Source organism: Teleopsis dalmanni, chromosome 2 (genome assembly GCF_002237135.1).
Source record: "Teleopsis dalmanni isolate 2A chromosome 2, ASM223713v2, whole genome shotgun sequence".
NCBI classification, from domain to species: domain Eukaryota; kingdom Metazoa; phylum Arthropoda; class Insecta; order Diptera; family Diopsidae; genus Teleopsis; species Teleopsis dalmanni.
In genome coordinates, this window is record NC_051847.1 from 21,560,147 (window position 1) to 21,570,262 (window position 10,116).

The window sequence follows — 10,116 nt, forward strand, 5'->3', positions numbered from 1 at the left end:
AATGGCGTAAAGAAAAACCGGATAAGCCTACGCAAAACGGAACATCAACAACCAAAATTCAAACACCTGTACATAAATCTTCAAAAAAATCTACATTCAGAAGATCGTCTAAAAAAATTGCAAGAAGTTCGACTAAAACAACCTCACCGTTTTCCGTGAAAACAACTGAAACACTTACATCAACTAATACAGAAACAGAAGAAAAGGGAGTGCTGGAATTTGAAGTTAAAGAAACAAAAAGCTTCACAAAGGCTGTACAGTTTACAAGAAGACCTTTTCTTTGGTCAAGTACACATAGCATAACCTTATCTATCAAAGAAAAAGAAACAACAACACCTTCAAGCACCACATCACCACCGGATATTACAATTGCAGTGACTTCGTTCTTGACTTCAGTAATATCACCATCAACTATTACATCGGTAGAGGAAGAGAAAGAAACGGGTGCGCTGGACTTTGAAATTGTTATGGAAACAAAACGCCTAACAAGGATGCTAAATTTGACAACTCTAACTAAAAGTATTCTATTATCTCCGATCTCCGAAACAAAAACATCACCCTGCACTACACCATTACCTACGTTTCATGTAAATACTACGAAACCTGCAACTGAGACTTTACTAAAAATATTTAGTTCGTTTGTGTCAACTACTGTTGAAGAAGAAAGAACTTCACTTGGTACAACACCATCACCGGATATATTACCCACAATAATTTCCTTCCTGACTGCCGTCACTTCATCTTTCATTACATTTACTTCCGAAAGCAATCCTAATATATCAGTATCACAGTTTAAAATCAACATTATTGTAACTACTATAAAGTCCGCAACTGAATCTATGTCGACAGAACTTAGTGCAATTGAATCTACATCATCACTAAATATCTCACCTACAATAACTTCTTTTCTAACCCCCGTGACTTTATCTTTAATCACATTCACTTCGGAAAGTCCTCCTAGTATATCGGTATCACAGTTGGAAACTAGCATTACTGTAACTACTATGAAGTTCGTTACTGAATCTGTACTCAAAACAGTTAGCGCAGATCAATTTCTTACCGTAGAAGAAACAAAATCATCGTTAAGTGTTACATCACCACCACATATCTCACCTACAATAACTTCTTTCCTAACTTCACAATTAGAAACCAGCATTAGTGTAACTACTATGAAGTCCGCAACTGAATCTATGTCGACAGAACTTAGTGCAATCGAATTATCTACAATAGAAGAAACAAAATCATCGTTAATTGCTACATCAGCACTAAATATCTCACATACACTAATTTATTTTCTAACTTCTGTCACTTCACCTTTAATCACATTCACTTCTGAAAGTCCTACTAGTATATCGGTATCACAGTTGGAAGCTAACATGACTGTAACTACTATGAAGTCCGCAACTGAATCTGTACTCAAAACAGTTAGCGCAGATGAAGTTCTTACCGTAGAAGAAACAATATCATCGTTAAGTGTTACATCACCACCACATATCTCACCTACAATAACTTCTTTCCTAACTTCACAATTAGAAACCAGCATTGTTATAACTACTATGAAGTCCGTAAATGAGTCTATGTCGACAGAACTTAGTGCAATTGAATTATCTACAGTAGAAGAAACAAAATCATCGTTAAGTCTTACATCACCACTAAATGTCTCACCTACAATAACTTCTTCTCCAACCTCTGTCATTTCACATTTAATCACATTCACTTCGGAAAGTCCTCCTAATATATCAATATCACAGTTGGAAACTAGCATTACTGTAACTACTGTGAAGTCCGCAACTGAATCTATGTCGACACAACTTAGTGCAATTGAATCTACAGTAGAAGACACAAAATCTTCGTCAGGTGTTTCATCAGCACTAAATGTCTCACCTACAATAACTTCTTCTCTAACCTCTGTCATTTCACCTTTAATCACATTCACTTCGGAAAATCCTCATAATATATCAGTATCACAGGTGGAAACTAGCATTACTGTAACTACTGTGAAGTCCACAACTCAATCTATGTCGAGAGAACTTAGTGCAATTGAATCTACCGTAGAAGAAACAAAATCATCGTTAGGTGTTACATCGCCACTAAATGTCTCATTTATAATATCTTCTTCTCTAACCTCTGTCACTTCACCTTTAATCACATTCACTTCGGAAAGTCCTTCTAATATATCAGTATCACAGTTGGAAACTTGCATTACTGTAACTACTGTGAAGTCCGCAACTGAATCTATGTCGACACAACTTAGTGCAATTGAATCTACAGTAGAAGAAACAAAATCATCGTCAGGTGTTACATCAGCACTAAACGTCTCACCTACAATAACTTCTCTTCTAACTTCTGTCACTTCATCTTTAATCACATTCACTTCGGAAAGTCCTCCTAATATATCAGTATCACAGGTGGAAACTAGCATTACTGTAACTACTGTGAAATCCGCAACTGAATCTATGTCGACACAACTTAGTGCAATTAAATCTACAGTAGAAGAAACAAAATCATCGTCAGTTGTTACATCAGCACTAAACGTCTCACCTACAATAACTTCTGTCACTTCACCTTTAATCACATTCACTTCGGAAAGTCCTAGCATTACTGTAACTACTGTGAAGTCCGCAACTGAATCTATGTCGACACAACTTAGTGCAATTGAATCTACAGTAGAAGAAACGAAATTATCGTCAGGTGTTACATCAGCACTAAACGTCTCACCTACAATAACTTCTTTTCTAACTTCTGTCACTTCACCTTTAATCGCATTCACTTCGGAAAGTCCCCCTAATATATCCGTATCACAGTTGGAAACTAGCATTACTGTAACTACTGTGAAGTCCGCAACTGAATCTATGTCGACACAACTTAGTGCAATTGAATCTACAGTAGAAGAAACAAAATCATCGTTAAGTGTTACATCAGCACTAAACGTCTCACCTACAATAACTTCTTTTCTAACTTCTGTCACTTCACCTTTAATCACATTCACTTCGGAAAGTCCTTCTAGTATATCAGTATCACAGTTGGAAACTAGCATTACTGTAACTACTATAAAGTCCGCAACTGAATCTGTACTCCAAACACTTAGTGTAGATGACTTTCATACCGTAGAAGATACAGAATCATCATTAAGTGTTATATCACCATCACATATCTCACCTACAATAACTTCTTTTCTAACTTCACAATTCGAAACCAGCATTGTTGTAACTTCTATGAAGTCCGCAACTAAGTCTATGTCGAGAGAACTTAGTGCAATTGAATCTACCGCAGAAGAAACAAAATCATCGTTAGGTGTTACATCACCACTAAATATCTCATTTATAATATCTTCGTCTCTAACCTCTGTCACTTCACCTTTAATCACATTCACTTCGGAAAGTCCTTCTAATATATCAGTATCACAGTTGGAAACTTGCATTACTGTAACTACTGTGAAATCCGCAACTGAATCTTTGTCGACACAACTTAGTGCAATTGAATCTACAGTAGAAGAAACAAAATCATCGTCAGGTGTTACATCAGCACTAAACGTCTCACCTACAATAACTTCTCTTCTAACTTCTGTCACTTCATCTTTAATCACATTCACTTCGGAAAGTCCTCCTAATATATCAGTATCACAGGTGGAAACTAGCATTACTGTAACTACTGTGAAATCCGCAACTGAATCTATGTCGACACAACTTAGTGCAATTAAATCTACAGTAGAAGAAACAAAATCATCGTCAGTTGTTACATCAGCACTAAACGTCTCACCTACAATAACTTCTGTCACTTCACCTTTAATCACATTCACTTCGGAAAGTCCTAGCATTACTGTAACTACTGTGAAGTCCGCAACTAAGTCTATGTCGAGAGAACTTAGTGCAATTGAATCTACCGCAGAAGAAACAAAATCATCGTCAGGTGTTACATCAGCACTAAACGTCTCACCTACAATAACTTCTTTTCTAACTTCTGTCACTTCACCTTTAATCGCATTCACTTCGGAAAGTCCCCCTAATATATCCGTATCACAGTTGGAAACTAGCATTACTGTAACTACTGTGAAGTCCGCAACTGAATCTATGTCGACACAACTTAGTGCAATTGAATCTACAGTAGAAGAAACAAAATCATCGTTAAGTGTTACATCAGCACTAAACGTCTCACCTACAATAACTTCTTTTCTAACTTCTGTCACTTCACCTTTAATCACATTCACTTCGGAAAGTCCTTCTAGTATATCAGTATCACAGTTGGAAACTAGCATTACTGTAACTACTATAAAGTCCGCAACTGAATCTGTACTCCAAACACTTAGTGTAGATGACTTTCATACCGTAGAAGATACAGAATCATCATTAAGTGTTATATCACCATCACATATCTCACCTACAATAACTTCTTTTCTAACTTCACAATTCGAAACCAGCATTGTTGTAACTTCTATGAAGTCCGCAACTAAGTCTATGTCGAGAGAACTTAGTGCAATTGAATCTACCGCAGAAGAAACAAAATCATCGTTAGGTGTTACATCACCACTAAATATCTCATCTACAATATCTTCGTCTCTAACTTCTGTCACTTCACCTTTAATCACATTCACTTCGGAAAGTCCTCCTAATATATCAGTATCACAGTTAGAATCTAGCATTACTTTAACTACTGTGAAGTCCGCAACTGAATCTATGTCGACACAACTTAGTGCAATTGAATCTACAGTAGAAGAAACAAAATCATCGTTAAGTGTTACATCACTACTAAATGTCTCACCTACAACAACTTCTTCTCTAACCTCTGTCACTTCACCTTTAATCACATTCACTTCGGAAAGTCCTCCTAATATATCAGTATCACAGGTGGAAACTAGCATTACTGTAACTACTGTGAAGTCCGCAACTGAATCTATGTTGACACAACTTAGTGCAATTGAATCTACAGTAGAAGAAACAAAATCATCGTTAAGTGTTACATCACCACTAAATGTCTCACCTACAATACCTTCTTTTCTAACTTCTGTCACTTCACCTTTAATCACATTCACTTCGGAAAGTCCTTCTAGTATATCGGTATCACAGTTGGAAACCAGCATTACTGTAACTACTGTGAAGTCCGCAACTGAATCTATGTCGACACAATTTAGTGCAATTGAATCTACAGTAGAAGAAACAAAATCACCGTCAGGTGTTACATCAGCACTAAATGTCTCAGCTACAACAACTTCTTCTCTAACTTCTGTCATTTCACCTTTAATCATATTCACTTCGGAAAGTCCTCCTAATATATCCATATCACAGTTGGAAACTAGCATTACTGTAACTACTGTGAAGTCTGCAACTGAATCTATGTCGACACAACTTAGTGCAATTGAATTATCTACAGTAGAAGAAACAAAATCATCGTTAAGTGTAACATCACCACTAAATATTTCATCTACAATAGCTTCGTCTCTAACTTCTGTCACTTCACCTTTAATCACATTCACTTCTGAAAGCCCTCCTAATATATCAGTATCACATTTCGAAACCGGCATTATTGTAACTACTATGAAGTTCACAAATGAATCTGTGTCGACACAACTTAGTGCAATTGAATTATTTACAGTAGAAGAAACAAAATCATCGTCAGTTGTTACATCAGCACTAAACGCCTCACCTACAATAACTTCTCTTCTAACTTCTGTCACTTCACCTTTAATCACATTCACTTCGGAAAGTCCTTCTAGTTTATCGGTATCACAGTTGGTAACCAGCATTACTGTATCTACTATGAAGTCCGCAACTGAATCTGTACTCAAAACAGTTAGCGCAGATGAAGTTCTTACCGTAGAAGAAACAAAATCATGGTTAAGTGCTACATCTCCACCACATACCTCACCTACAGTAACTTCTTTACTAACTTCACAATTCGAAACTATCATTACTGTAACTACTATGAAGTTGACTACTGATTCTATGTTGACAGAACTTAGTGCAATTAAATTATCTACAATAGAAGAAACAAAATCATCGTTAAGTATTCCATTATCACGAGATATCTTACCTACAATAACTTCATTCTTAACCTCTGCTACTTCACTTTTAATCACATTTGCTTTCGAAAGTCATCCTAATACATCGGTATCACAGTTCGAGACCAGCACTGTTAAAACTACTGTGAAATCTACAGCTAAATCTGTATCCACAGCACTTACTGCAGTTGAATTCACTTCCATAGAAGAAAGAAAATCATCGTTAAATATTAAATCATCACCAGTTATTGCAACTTCAATAAATTCTATGCTATTATATGTGACTTCAACCTCAATTACATTTACGTCGTTAAGTTCTCTTAGTTCATCGGATTCCTACTTAGCAACCACAATTCTTCTAACTGCTACGAAATCTGCTCCTGAATCTCTACTGAAAATACTCAGTTCAAATATATCAGTTACGACTATGGCAAAGTTTTCAACTGCAACGTCATCATATATTACTGTTGTATCTTCATCTACCACTGAAGGGGAGCTAGAATATGATTATGAAGTTATAAGGCAGTTAGTGACCGTGATGAGAGTTCCTGTTAGCGTCTGTGAAAACTGTACAATTACCCAGCCGACACCCATGACAAGGGAGTTTCATTTTTGGTAACACTTGTATAATGGATATACCAACATTGTCTGTTATACATACATTTATTCTATTTACAATATCTACTCTTAAAATTATTGCTATTGAAACAATTTAAAATTATAATGTATGATTATTACAGTCGATATTTTGTATTAAGTTGAAGATATCTCTGTGTCATTTTATACCACATTATTTTAATATAAGAGGTATTATCGTTCAGCTATATGAAAAATAAAGAAATAACTCAAATATAACTCGTGGGTTATGTCATTGGTGTTTAAAAAGATTCAAACTTATATATAAAATATATTAAGTTAATAAAAATTAAGTAAAAATTTTTATTTATTATTATTTCATATATTTACTATTTTTATTTATTTTTATTCAATCAATTTAAAAAAATTGTTGAAAAATTATTTAAAAATTTCCTAGACTATTTAACTTCCTACTGAATGACAATAAACATTATTAAATATCAAATTATAACTTTTAACTTACCTACGTTTCATATTATGATTTGTTAACAAATATTTTGACAAATGACTAAATTTTATTATAAATTTTCGGAATGGTTCACAATATAGTGGATAATCAATTTATGTTTTCTATGAAGCGTACCACTGAGTGAAAATTTAGTTGGTATTGTTGCTCTTCCATGTGATATGTTGCCAAGTTAAACAACCTATTTGCTGTTTGCACGCCAGTCACAGATGCTAAATAAGCACAAAAATTTTATGTACTTTTATTACTATAAATATACATATAGTATCTAGCACACTTTAATTACATACGTATCCCAGCGAAAAATATAACCTTCCGGAATTTGTCTTGTGAGTATTAAGTATAAAGTTAAATTAAACTTCATACATGTTAAAATATAAAGTGTTACTTAAGTAACAACACCTTATTATACCCTTTATAGCTAGTATTCTGGACGCCCAGAAATACAGTCCTTTGATTTAAATTGAACTATTTGATGATTAAATTTAAAATATACATTTTTAAAAAGAAACCTAGAATAAATGTTATCCTGTATCCTGTAAATGTTAAAGTTTAATGTTATCTAATGCTCTGCAGATTTTAATTTGTTTAATTTATATTTTTTTTAAATTGCTTTATGGGTTATTTTCTGTTCTTAATAGAACAAGAAATATTAAATAACTAAAACTTTATCCGGTTATCCGGTTAGTCCGCTGCTTTTGATTAATCACTTGTAAATCAGAAACATAAAGTAAGAAAAGTCAAAATCTAGTTTAAACATTAAATTTATTATTTTAGATTTTTTATTAGATCTCACCATATCTGAATCAGTAACAATGATATAATTTATTAACAATTAAAATACAGTGCCCTTAAAATAAAACTTAAAGTAATAAAATTTCATGAATGCACGTGATATGTCATAAAGTAAATCGGAATTTAATAAAGTATTAATTATTAATTAATTTATTGTAGACAAATTAAAAATATAAGATGGGCAGTACAAGAAGCAAGTAATTATCACAATAACACGTCAATTGAATTACTCGACATTAAAGAATAGGCCAAAGTCACAAAAGAAACTCTTCGAAAAATAAAGAAGGCTACGTTCCAAAAATTATTTGGATCTTTAAAATATTGAAATTTAAAAAAATTGTATTTATGTTATTAATTTTTGTAAATGTAGTTGTTACATAAGATCGTGTCAAGTATTGTATAGTTTAGAGTAAATAGTCAACTATAAATATATAAATCACATCCCAAAAAACTAAATCCATAATCTTGTCTGCTCATGAAACAGTCTCCGCTTTTTTTATGGTCGGTTTATCAAGAAAATAGATTGTCTCGAAGGATCTTTCATTTTTACAGCTTAGCATAGTATTCGTGTGTGATCTATAGATAAATATCGACAGAGAAAGTCTTTTCGGTAGCACTGAATTATTTGTAAACACTATTTATTGTAAATAAAATAACTACCTATCTTGAAGACAACTTTTACATATGAAAACGCTGAACAAATGTGCAACTGAACATTTTTACTACTGTAATATAAATGAAGAAAAGTCTTGTGCATTTTTATTCACCGATCTTACATCACTTGATCATAGAGTTTATATGCTACATCCGAACTCATTACCTTATTTGTTCTTTCAACTTTTTTGGTAGTCATACGACCAGAGGAAACTTGGTTCACCAATTTTGAATGATTCTATTGGATGATAAAGTATCTTCAGACATGATTTTTTTAATCAAATTCACTAAAATTGGAAGACTTGGCGAAATGATCTAAACTTTAATATTGGTGAAATAAGCTAGACTTAATCTTTTAAATATTGCTAGATTATAAAAAATATTACAAAAGTATGCTCAAACTTATTTTGTACAAACTTATTTTGTTATTGTACAGTTATCACCAACTTCTCAAACCATCTACATGTATATATCTAAAAAAAGATATATGTATTATACTTTTTTATACTTCTTTAACACCATTTATATATAATCATATAATTTTTAAGATAATACTCAAACTAATGATATCCATACTATTTCATGGAAATTTCCTTGATTAATTATTCAGATTTTTCTATATCATCTTTAAGATAAAAACTATGGTCATATAACAATGTTTCGAATAAAAGATTTTAGTTAAAGTTACTTCAATTGGTAACCTCATCTGATTAATTTAATCTTTGTTAATTAAACTATATAAACTATATATGAACAATATAAGTAATATCCACGTACTTATGCTAAATAATAAATCTAGGCTTATGCATCGACTTAAATTTGTGTAAGCTCAAACTTTATAAAACTTTTAACTCTAATCCGAAACTTTTCTATAGCATCTCTATAACTATTGTCTAGGAATATCGTAGTTAATCTTGCGGTCAGATTCTTATTTACAATTTTTTTTCAATCGCTTTGGTAGATACTATATTTTTCTCATCCTTGAAGTTACACTTACTGCATATAATTTTTATTTTCGGATAAATAATTGAATAATATGTGCAATTACTCAAATTATAAGATTATTCATCTTTTTATCCTGATTATTTTTTGTTTAATATGCTTTGTTGATACCAACAACTTATGATATTAAACAATTTGTTAAGAAATACAATATATACATAATTTAAAATTGTTATTAAAATATTTTATACCAAACAATGTTCTTCATTGTCTAACAACAAATGTGATAATAAGAATAATCTTCTTTGTATTCCTAAATAAAATTTAGATCTAATCATTCTAAAAATGTAGTTTTATTGTCCATCATATAAGCTGTTGTTATATCTTGAATAACAATTAAATTAACAAGATAAGGTAATCTTAAATTTTATAGCAAAACTGGCTCATGTTTCTAATACAAAGTACATATTTAGCTAAACTTCAAACTCTCCGCAAAGTTTTTTTTATATATGTCTTATATAAATACCATTAGTAAATTGTACAATAACAACAAAATCCTTTCGTTTTTTGCATAAATATAGTTATTGGCAATTTATTATATGCTTAAAAATTATTTATAAATTGTCTC

At 32.1% G+C, this 10,116-nt stretch overlaps 1 protein-coding gene across 1 annotated transcript; it reads left to right on the forward strand.

Moving 5' to 3' along the window:
- The first annotated feature begins 10 nt into the window (after nucleotides 1-10).
- On the forward strand, nucleotides 11-6,732 carry LOC119674093 (mucin-3A-like). Its single transcript, XM_038085218.1, has one exon. The coding sequence runs from the start codon at nucleotides 468-470 to the stop codon at nucleotides 6,612-6,614; it is 6,147 nt and encodes a 2,048-aa protein (XP_037941146.1). The 5' UTR covers nucleotides 11-467; the 3' UTR covers nucleotides 6,615-6,732.
- Nucleotides 6,733-10,116: the final 3,384 nt, after the last annotated feature.

What these genes read in the sequence shown, in the direction of transcription:
- LOC119674093 (XM_038085218.1), top strand. Translation starts at nt 468, where the DNA reads ATGGAAACAAAACGCCTAACAAGGATGCTAAATTTGACAACTCTAACT.